This window comes from Mytilus edulis, chromosome 13 (assembly GCF_963676685.1).
Source record: "Mytilus edulis chromosome 13, xbMytEdul2.2, whole genome shotgun sequence".
NCBI classification, from domain to species: domain Eukaryota; kingdom Metazoa; phylum Mollusca; class Bivalvia; order Mytilida; family Mytilidae; genus Mytilus; species Mytilus edulis.
The window spans coordinates 23484482-23496619 of NC_092356.1; the positions used below are offsets into that span (position 1 = coordinate 23484482).

General features: G+C 33.3%; 1 protein-coding gene across 1 annotated transcript; it reads left to right on the plus strand.

Moving 5' to 3' along the window:
- The first annotated feature begins 266 nt into the window (after window positions 1-266).
- On the plus strand, window positions 267-11545 carry LOC139500863 (fibrinogen gamma-B chain-like). Its single transcript, XM_071289753.1, has 5 exons — window positions 267-1389; window positions 2455-2558; window positions 9213-9309; window positions 9846-10010; window positions 11143-11545. Exons 1-5 carry the CDS (start codon window positions 297-299, stop codon window positions 11394-11396), a joined length of 1713 nt encoding a protein of 570 aa, XP_071145854.1. The 5' UTR covers window positions 267-296; the 3' UTR covers window positions 11397-11545.
- The last annotated feature ends 593 nt before the right edge of the window (window positions 11546-12138 follow it).

Genomic DNA, 12138 nt, shown 5'->3' on the forward strand with positions numbered 1-12138 from the left:
AGGCTGAGACAAATTGTTTGTTTGAATTCCTCAAAATTCCTCCATTCCTAACATTTATTCATATACAAATAGACATATTTATATGAAAAATAATGCAACAAATGATTTTTATGTAAATAGGAGACATCTCCAATCCATTTCGGAATTTGATTAATGCATTTTTGTATTTATTCCTACTTTACAACTTTTAACTAAATATGGGTCAGCTGTGTGTCTAGCCAAACGAGATGTATAAATTGTTCTGTACACAATAATTACAAAACACTAAACGTATGTAAGGGAAAGATATAGTCACAATGGCCTTTGTTTGGGCTATTTGTCTTTGTATTTGTTACGCTGGGTCTTGTGCTAGTTCAATTGGATCCACTTTGGATTCCTCACTACAATGTTCCAAATATCATTTTGAAGAAAAAGTATTGGAAAAACTTATTCGTCTAGAACTTAAGATGGAAATGTATGAAGCAAAAATTAAAACTTGGGAAGATTCGATTCCAACAAACCTTGATAAAATTGATAATGCCAAGAAGCAGACTGAAACGTTTTTAGAATCAATGCGGGAAATACTACTACGGGAGCAAACGCGTTTAAATGGTTCATTCCAAGAAACTGTCGAAAATGTATATCTCAAATCAGACCGTAAAGTCAACAGTGCTTTAGATGTATTATCATATAAAATTGCAGAATACAACGAATCCCAGAATAGAAGAGAAAATGCCCTTGAACTACTACGGTTTTCTTTCCGTCAGGAGCAGAAACAGTTTAAACAGGAACAGATACGACTAAATGATTCCGTCCAGAAAACTGTTGAGAATATATACCTTCAGTCGGAAACTAAAGTCAAAAGTGTTACAGATTTGTTATCAATTAAAATAGAAGAATTCGAGAATAAAAGTGAAAATGCCCTTGACCTGCGACAGTCTTCTTTCCTGAAAGAGCAGGACCGGTTTAAACAGATGAAAATACGACTAAATGATTCATTCAAGGAAACTGTTGATAATATATATCGTCAGTCGGAGGTTAAAGTCAAAAGTGTTTTAGATTCATTATCAACTAAACTTGGGGAATACGAGAAAAGAAGTGAAAATGCCTTGGAAGTATTACATTCAACTCTGCTACAAGAGCAGCAACGATTGAACGATTCCTTACAGGCAACTGTTGAAAATATTCAAAGTGAGACTGAAAGTAAAGTCAAAAGTATTTTAGAATCAATGTCATTGAAAATGAACGAATTCAGCGAATCCCACAGCAAAAAAGAAGACGCCCTAGAACTGTTACAATCTAATTTCCTTCAACAGCAAGAACGATCCAACCATTCGTTTCTTCTCATGACAAATGATATAAAAGAGGAGTTAAATAAGACGATTAAAAACTTTATTCTGGAACTATCTGGTATGTCTTTTTTATGCGTTTTAATGCATGCGCACTTGACTTTTTTGTATTTACTTAAAGACATTTTGTGAATACCTATCGATTTAACGAACGGAGAACGATTACTTCCCAGGGGTATAATAAACTCAGTGGTCAGTTCGTCGTTGACACATTTCCCATTTCCTTTCTCAATTGTATTATAAATTTTATTTTTTATGTTTATATATTCAAAAAATAATTAAGAAATCAACTTTCTGAGGCAAAATTGATATAAGACGGCGTTTGCCAGTTGTTTTATATTCTTTTTTATCATAAGGATCTTCAACTGTTTTGGCTTCGAAGGCCAGAGGCTCCTGATTTGGAACAGGCGCAAAATTGCGGCGGGGTTAAACATGTTTATGAGATCTCAACACTCCCCCCCCATACCTCTAGCCAATGTAGAAAAGTAAACACATAACAACACGCACATTAAAATTCAGTGCAAGAGAAGTCAGAGTCCGATGTCAGAAGATGTAACAAAAAAAATATGACAATAATACATAAAAAGCAACAGACTACTAGCAGTTAACTGACATGCCAGCTCCAGACCTCAATTAAACTGTTTGAAAGATTATGTCTTCAGCATATGAATATCAGGCATAATCCCTCCCGTTAGGGGTTTAGTATCATACTATCATAACATTTATGAGAAGAACATAACCCGTGTTATGCCTATTTTGTGTTCAATGCAATTATTTCTTTTTAAATAATTCATTCCTTATTTGTGGATCGAATTTAAAGTAAGTGCCAAAATTGGAAACAATATAAGTAACTTGAAATGTGCAGATTAAATGACATATACCGATTTGACTATTCAAAAACAATAACTTCTTTGTCTGTGTCTAATACAATAAAAATGTATGTTGTTAATACATGCAGATCTCCTTTATCTGCACAGACAAAAACATTTAATATAATTTTATAAAATGATCAAGTGTTATATGAAGGGGAAACATATGAAAATAACTTTCAATTGATCAAGATGTTATATAACACGGTTCTTTTAATAATTTAAGTTTACCAAATTTATTTTATATTTTCGAACAGGCAGAGAGTGCAAATATATTGCAGATGCAGAACCTGGTATTTATTCTATTTCACCTGACAAACAACATATATTTAAAGTGCGGTGTGAGGATGAGGACTGGACGGTATGAATAATTTTATTTTCTAGATTGGTTTTGCTCATTTCAATTATCATTACTTTTCTAGATAGCAATAACTAAGATTATCTGACCTCCTATACATTTCCAGGAATATGATTGGTTAAAAGCGTCCGCGTGCAAACCGTGTATATTTGATATTAGGTTAGTAGGGAGGCGGGGCTTATCTCATACACGGATAGTAGTGGAGTTACGTCCCGTTATATTCCATATTAGGTAAGAAGGGGACGGGGCTTATTTCATACACAGTTAGTAATTAATGGTGTTACAGTGGAGATCACTTCTAACCTCTCATTAAATCTGTCAGAATCTGTCAGGAGAACTGTTCTAGGACAGTACGTAGAACTGTCAGCCTGACACCTTTTAGTCAGTTCTAGCTAGAACAGTTCTAACCTAGAAATGATTTGGGCAGTTCTACCTAGAACTGATTTGGACAGTTCTACCTAGAACTGATTTGGACAGTTCTACCTAGAACTGATCCTGACAGTTCTACCCTAGAACAGTTTTAGACAGGTCTACCCTAGAACAGTTTTAGACAGTTATAGCTAGAACTGACCAAGTCTTTGCTTCTAGAACAGTTCTACGGTTAGAATTGATTTCAAATTCTATGGCTAATTGATTGATTGATAAATCCTACGGCTAGAATTGATTTATAAATTCTACGGCTAAAATTGATTTATAATTCTACGGCTAGAATTGATTTATAACTTTTAAGAACTTTTTGTCTAAATATAAAGGCTTCGGCAAAATAGCGATTAATCTTATATAGAGTTTTTCTTTTTTGCCGGTTTTATTTCAGATTTATAATCGGCAAGAGAACATGTTTAACCCCGCCATATTCTGCATGTATGTGTCTGTTCCATGTCAGGAGCCTTTAATTCAGTTATTTTCTTTTGTTAATGTGTTATATAAATTATTTTTTTTCTTTCATTTTTTTTTACATAAATAAGGCCGATTGGAAAACAATTTTGTTCGCATCAATTTATAGTGCCAGCATGCAGGGGCGGATCCAGCCATTTTAAAAAGGGGGGATCCCAACCCAGAGTAAAAGGGGGGGATCCAACTATATGCTCCCATTCAAATGCATTGATCGTCAAAAAAAAAAAACAACACTGGATCCGCCAACCTCTTTTTATTCAAAATATTGAATCATAAACAAATATCAGTAGTTTTCATATCAGACTGAGTCGTGTAATAAAATCTTTTGACCGCATCAACCAAAACTTACCATATTTGCTTTTTTTATGTAAATCTATATAGCTGCACAGTAATTCAGTTATAATTTTAGGTCGAGAGGGACTGTAGTATATAAATATCTGCAATATTGGAAATCAATGCCCTTTTTTTTTATGTAACTCTTATAGTCCCAAAGTAAATCTGTAATATTTTTATGTAAGGATGGATTGTATAATACAAATGGTAGAAATATTGGAACACAATGCTACCTAATTTCGTTTGCATCAATTTAGAGTGCCATGATGTCCTCTTTTTATTCAAAATATTGCATCATAAACAAATATCAGTAGTTTTCACACCTCAGACTGACTGGTATAACAAAATTATCTGTCCGCATCAACCAAAACTGACCATATTTGTACTTTATTATGTACATGATGTAAATCTTAATAGCCGCAAAGTAAATCACTTATATTTTTATATCAGGATGGATTGTTTAATATAAATGAAAGCAATATTGGAAAACAAAATTATGCTCGCATCAGTTTATAGTGCCAGCATGTCCTCTTTTTAATCAAAATTTTGAATCGTAAACTAATTTCAGTAGTTTTGATATCTCAGACTGACTCATATAACAAAATTATTTGTCCGCATCAACCAAATATGACCATATTTGACAGCATCAACCAAAACTGACCATATGTGACAGCATCAACCAAAACTGACCATATGTGACAGCATCAACCAAAACTGACCATATTTACACTTTATTATGTAAATCTTAATATATATATAATATATATATAGCTGCATAGTAAATCACTTATAGTTACATATCACGATGGATTGTATAATTCAAATGACAGCAATATTGGAACACATTAGCTACAAAAAAAATTTCCACATCAATTTAGAGTACCAGCAAGTCCTCTTTTTATTCAAAATATTGAATAGTAAACAAATTCCAGTAGTTTCGATATATCAGACTGAGTCGTTTTAACAAAATTATTTGACCGCATCAACCAAAACTGACCATATTTACAAAATATATATGGCCTCATTGTAAATCAATAATATTTCTATGTCAGGAATTGTATGATAAAAATGACATCAACTTTGGAACACAAACCACTTTATCGCTAATCCTGGCTGATCCGGCCGCTTGAACTTTTGAAGCATACAACAATCACGTTTCCATTGTGGCGTCAGATTTTGTTTTACGACGTCAAAATTTTAATGGAACCTGTGTGATATCAAGTTATGGCGGACAAATAGCGATGAGGTGTATTTATACCATATCTAAAAATTTATATGCTGTTATTTCCTCTCTGTATCCATATAATGAACAGTCACTAAAGTGACTTTTTAAGTCAGTAGTTTGTGATGGTTTCTTTTTTTAAAACAAAACTATTTAACACTCGCATGACTGATTCATATGTTTTATTTTAGAATAAAAAGTACATGTATTGGAAGTTCTCTTCTTGGAATAGTATACTGTTAATATAATTTGAAAAAGGCAAAGAAAAATGCATGATTTTGTTTGTAGCCGAACGTCCAGGGGCAAATGTTTCATTCATGTTCAGATCGAGTATATTTTTCTGACGTTTCAGACTCCCAGATAGCATTTATAATCGTTTATATGGATAAGTCTGGCTAAATTGACGAGATGGTGCAAATGTATATATATAGTTTTTTTACGTTATACATGTTATACAACACTTTTTTCATTAATATCCCGTAGTTCATCCACTGTACAATTTTCGTTTGAACATTTGTCAAAACAGAAGCTTAAATGCAGAGTTATATTTAGGAAGAGACTGTTAAAAACGGGGAACGAAGAAACGTAAACAATGATGTTTCATTTGCAATCCTATAAAAATATTTCTCCGATGAGTTGGATAACCTTCTATCCAATTCGATATTTGTTCATGTAACGTTTGATCAGTAAAAGAGGGACGAAAGATACCAAAGGGACAGTCAAACTCATAAATCCAAAACAAACTGATAACGCCATGGCCAAAAACGAAAAAGACAAACAGAAAAACAACAGTACACATGACACAACATAGAAAACTAAAGAATGAACAACACGAACCCCACCAGAAACTAGGGGTGATCTCAGGTGCTCCGGAAGGGTAAGCAAATCCTGCTCCACATGTGGCACCCGTCGTGTTGCTTATGTGATTACAAATCCGGTAAATAGTCTAATTCGGTAGGTCACATTCATGACAGGGAAGGGGATTGTAGTTACGACGTAAGGAACATATCCGATATCATTTTTGAAACGGTTATTCCATAACGGTCAACCAACTCGTGATGGCATCCGTAAAATTTACGAAGGGATGATTTCAACTTCACCATTTGGAACTCTTGGTTTAATAGCTTCCTTGTGAGCAGTAATCCTCTATCAAGAAAATCATGATAGGAAATGCAAACACGGGAATATCGTATCAATTGGGAGATATATACCCCGTATGCAGGTGCTGCTGGAATGTTGCTACTAAGTTCACAATTGGAAAGCTGAAATCATCTCTTTTGTCGTAAAGTTTTGTTTTCAACCGACCCTCATTGTCAATTTCTAGATGTAAGTCAAGATATGAAGCCGACTTAACTGTATCTGTAGTATCCTTTATCTCCAATTAGATGGGATAGATGCGTTCCACATAGTCACCAAATTTTGAATTGTTTAGTGAAAGAACGTCATCTATATAGCGGAAAGTAGAGTTAAAGGATATTGCTAACTTCTTATCTTTCTTCCTAAGAAGTTCCTGCATGAAGTCAGCCTCATAATAATAAAGAAACAAGTCGGCAAGTAGAGGGGCACAGTTTGTTCCCATTGGGATGCCGACAGTCTGTTGAAAAACACGTCCTCCGAGCGTTACAAATATGTTGTCAATCAAGAAATCAAGCATCTTGATAATATCGGTTTCAGATAATTTTTTGTTTGAATCAGAGTGATTCTTTACAAAGTATGATTTATCCCTCCCTAAGACAAGATACTTGTATCTACGTTGGCCATTCTTTTTTATGAAGCAAAGTAATACCAACTCTTTCCATTTGTCTTTTAGTTTGGAATGTGGAATACTTGTGTAAAGAGTAGAAAAGTCAAATGTTTTAATACTGTTACAAGATGAAAGAGAGTTAGATTGTATGTACTCTAAAAGATCTTTGGAATTTTTAAGTATCCACATCTGATTCACGCCACCTCTAGAATAGGCAATTTCACAATAACTTTGAAGCCCGTCTTTGATTGCTGATAAAATAGATGTTAATAATTTAGAAAGAGGTTTCGTGGAGCCTTTGGAAGACCCAGCAATATACCGTTGTTTGTAAGGACACTTATGTAGTTTATGTATCCAATACAGTGATGGAAGATCCAGTTCTTCATCTTTGGTTGAAATACCAAAGCAACAAAGAACAGACCTATGATTATCCAGGATTTCCTCTTTGGTAAGTGTCGTGAGGGTATATGTTGAGTTTCCAAGTGAATTGTCTATACCTAATTCGTTTATCAAGCAATTAATGTAGTGACTTTTACAGACAAAAACGATGTTATTTGGGGCTTTGTCTGCGGGGACAACAACATATTTATCATGGAGGTCAGATAAGTGTTTAGCAACATTTGGGTCTTTAAAGATTGACGTAGCATGGGCATTGATGGACCCATTCAGTTTCTTGATTCTGATTTGTATTAACGACCTCACTGCCTTAATCCATTCGGATAGAGTGTCTACGTCTTCCTTTTCGCGTTTAGCCCATTGCCTGGCAAAATCCTCGACTGAGTCCATCAAAATTTTAAAGTTGTATTTCCAATTGATGGATTTAGGCTCACGATATTTCGGACCTTTCGATAACACATTTCGTAGAGAAGTGTTATTAACAATGTTAAGGTCACCGGTAATAACGTGGCCAGCAGGGTTATATATGAATTGGGAACTAGCACAAGTGCAATCAGGAGGTTTAGACTTGAAGTCGTCAATATAAAAAATATAAAAAATATAGAAAATCTGGTATTATATATATAGCAAAGTAATTGGAAGTGATTTTTTTCTTCTAAATTCTAAAGTGCCCTTACTGCAGTGACGTCATTTAGAACTGTTCTACAGTCCTGACTGATTTAGTCAGTTCTGCTGACAGTTCTACGGTTAGAACTGATTTGGACAGTTCTACCTAGAACAGTTTTAGACATTTCTACCCTAGAACTGATCCTGAAAGTTCTACCTAGAACTTATTTAGTCAGTTCTACCTAGAACTGATTCTGACAGTTCTACTTAGAACAGTTCTATGACAGATTATTCTGACAGTTCTAATGAGAGGTTAGAAGTGATCTCCACTGTATGTCCCTTTATAAAAACAAAACGGTACTGAGAAAAAATCTTAAAAATTCCAACAGACGAAGAAATTGATGGTTAAGATTGAAATAAATTCATAAAACACATTTAAACCTTACAAGTCGTTATTGTTGGCATCTGTTTTTGTAGGATCAATGAAAGTATTTTCTTAATGATAACAGTATTGAAGACTTGCTCATTTTGAGAATCACTAGTCTTAATTTCACACATTCAGATAGTCGGTAAAATAAATTCGTTACATAGTGTGCTAGTGACGTAATACGGTATATATGGGGTCAGTAAATTCCATATGGGGTGAGAGCGAAGGTATATATAGGGTCAGTAAATCCCATATGGGGATTCGAGCATTGCTTTCACCCCATATGGAATTTACTGACCCCATATATACCGTATTAGGTCACTAGCACACTATGTAACTAATAATATTTTTTTTTGTAAAAGTATAAACAGAAGCAAACACTTGAATTGGCTTGATTTCTTTGAAAAGTTGTAAAGGACATTGAAAAAAATCATCATCTCACTTTACCCTTTTTCATAATATCGAAAATTATAGGTTGGACTTCTGTAAATATAGACATTGGAATTCTCATAGGGGCTCATTTTAAAACTGTGACACTTTCAGTATGACGTTTTGTATTTTTTTTTGTTTATCCTTTATCTTTAAAAGGTCAAAACATAAGATTGGGTGGCATATCTTCAACATTCATATGCCTCGAACTTCTAGGAGTTGAAACTTATACTAACATTCTGTACTACACCGCCATTAACTTTGCGTCTCCCAGAGAAATCAATTCGACCACTATCCAACTAGATTGTTTCCTTGTAAAATCCCCAAGTAATGTCTATGAAATGAAACATGACACGTATATCATATCTTGGGAATCGGTAGTGAACCTTTTGGTATGCATGTACATATCATCCCAAAAGGAGGCATAGATTGTATATCAACTGTTCATATGTACAAAAAAAAACTAAACAAATAATGTTAACAGGATTGATCCTCCACATCTATGGCAAATGGATACGATATTGACTTTAATTATGACTATGTAAAAAGGCGAACCACAAACGCAGTTATAATTTGTATACATTTTATGTACAATTCATTTTTTAGGTTATTCAAAAACGTTTTGATGGCTCAACAGAATTCTACAAAAATTGGGATGACTACGAAAATGGATTTGGGAATCTAAATGGAGAGTTTTGGCTAGGTAATCTTATTTTCATTTCTAAATAGTTTTTATTAGAATTGTACGATTAAAAAAAACGAAAAAAAACCCAGAACAACACAGAAAGTAATGTATTTCTAACAGTTTGATATGCAATCAAGTTATAGTTGGAAATACTACATTCGAGAATGACAATAATTATACATTAAATTACAAATAACAAATATAAAATTTGTTAGATGGAAAGTTCCTGCAGAAAGACAAGATATGTTTTTAAAGATACAATTAAATATAAGCAGGGGTAAATGCTGTTTTGATTGATGGAAATACGTTTAACTTGTACATAGTGAGTCACTCTTGTAAAACAATTCATTTGATTAAATTAAACCAACTTAGGTTCAAGAAACGCAAAGTATTTAATTCCGATAGAAGTTATCGCTTTTCGGAACATGCGACACTTATCCAGATATTTGTTTTCTTTTATGACGTCAAAATGCAGAACGTAGTCATTATGTGTATTGTATAATTATACTACATGTAGCTTTAATTTGCATAATGATTTTTTTTTAACTAAACAGGTAACAGGAACATTGCGTTACTGACATCATTTGGAACACACGAGTTAAGAATAAACATAGAAGACTGGAACGGAAATAAAAGATATGCTAATTTTAAGAATTTCAAAATTGACGGCGCGTCGGACAAGTACAGACTTCATATAAGTGGCTATTCAGGCGATGCAGGTAATAATTTATAGTTATTCATTGATATCGGTGTTGATACAATGATGAATTAAAAATACGACCCTAACCAGAGAAAAAATGGCGTTAAATAAAACAACGTACACAGGTTAATTTGAATATACTGATTTACCATTTGATGATTAGGGGGATGAAGAGCTAAAGATGAAACTTCAAAAAGGCAGGACAGGAGATGGAGTAAAAGAAACACAGCTACACTTGTTTAAGTTTGAACGTGGTTTCTTAAAATATTTATAAGAAATTAAAAATATATGTTCAAATAACGGAGGCAATACTTTCTTTACTGTCTCGAGATTGGCCAATCAGAAGTCTTTCCTGTCCTCCATAGTCACAGAGGTTTCAAATTTTGTTGTAACAAGCTTTGTTGTGTTTCTATACTAAAGCATTAGTAAGATGACTGACAGATCTACTCAATATTTTATTTTTCAAATAAATTTGCAATGAAAAGTAAATCTTTTTGATACTTAGATATTCTTTCATTCTGTTGCTGACAACCACAAAGAGAATAAAATTGAGAATGGAAATAGGGAATGTGTCAACGAGACAATAACCCGACCAAAGCAGAAAACAACTGACTCAAATGGGTTTTCAACAAAGCGAGAAAATCCCCAACCCGTAGTCGCGCGCTTCAGCTGGTCCCTGAACAAAAATGTTCACTAGTTCAGTGAAAATGAACGTCACACTCAACTCCAAAACATATGAATGAACTAAATTAAAAAGAATGCATCATTTACTCAAAACTACATTTCTTACAACCAGCATGGTTATAGTTTCTTTGAAATTGTAAGAAGAGAGTAATATGTTTTTATAATTACAGGTGATGGTATGACACACTACAACGGTTATTACTTTTCAACATATTGGTTTAAACGAAAACGCATTTCTAATGCGAATTCGATTCGAATAATAAAATAAAGAAAAGTGTGTGAACGCAATTTGCATTCGATTCGAAGTAAATAAACGTGTGGACGAGAAATTAAGATTTTTTATTGTATTGGAAAATCACAGAGAAAATGCATCTTTTACTAGAAACAAGATTTCTTACCATGCTTACAAACAACATGAATTTAGTTAAATTATAAGACAAGAGTATAATATTTGTTTTAATTTTCAGGTGATGGTATGACAGAATACAACGGTTATTACTTTTCAACATATGACAGAGATCATGATACACAACACTACATTAATTGTGCTGATGACGAAAAGTTAAAAGGTGCGTGGTGGTTTTATAATTGCTGGAGTGGAAAAGGAGCTAGTTTGAATGGAAAATACACTTCTGGACCAAGTGACTATACAGGAATACGATACCTAGCATGGAAATATCAATCGTTGAAGAAATCTACAATGATGATTCGTAGAGTATAAAAGATGGCGATTTAATGATCATGTTCTTATGTGGATATGCATTAAAAACATAAGACTCTCAACAGATGTAATCGTTTATATACCTGTAATGTTTGCTTAAATCTTTCATTAACGATTATTTTCGTTTCTCAATAAAATAATTATATTAATGAGTGGCTCGAGAATATCATTTAAAAATGTTCTTTGTATATTATGTTTTATTTACTTCAAAAGCACAACATGTATTTTACCCAAAATTCGATAGTACCTTAATGTTTTTTATCCTGCAATTAGCCAACTATTGTACAAATAACAGGTATACAAATAATGTTTTGCTTTATTTGTACATGTACAAATAAAGTCTCCTGTTATCCCACTTCCATGTTGAGCAAGCGGTAACATGAATGTTTCTGTTTCCAAACCAGTACATTTTGGTGTCATCGTCGCGGTCCGCGTTTCAACTATGTCGATTTCATTAAGAAATTTTAAAGACAATGATTTAGCCTTTAATAACTAAATTTTCAAGTGTTAAGAGTAATTTCAGGATAAACACAATCAATATATGTACTGAAAATATAAAATTTATTTGTACTCGCTACGAAACAGGAGAAAAGATCGGCAGAGTCTCGCTTTTCGTCCTGTTTCTAAAACTCATACAAATAAATTTTATATTTTCCGACAACATACATATATTGTATATTTATCAGGGTGTTGGCGATGACAACTGTCAATGCTTATTGCCTTGAAAAGTTTAAGAATACAG

Excerpts from the sequence above, each read along its gene's own strand:
- LOC139500863 (XM_071289753.1), top strand. The coding sequence starts at position 297 with ATGGCCTTTGTTTGGGCTATTTGTCTTTGTATTTGTTACGCTGGGTCT. Across the intron at positions 1,390-2,454 it reads CTTTATTCTGGAACTATCTG|GCAGAGAGTGCAAATATATT; the intron begins GTATGTCTTTTT and ends ATTTTCGAACAG. Across the intron at positions 2,559-9,212 it reads GTGAGGATGAGGACTGGACG|GTTATTCAAAAACGTTTTGA; the intron begins GTATGAATAATT and ends TTCATTTTTTAG.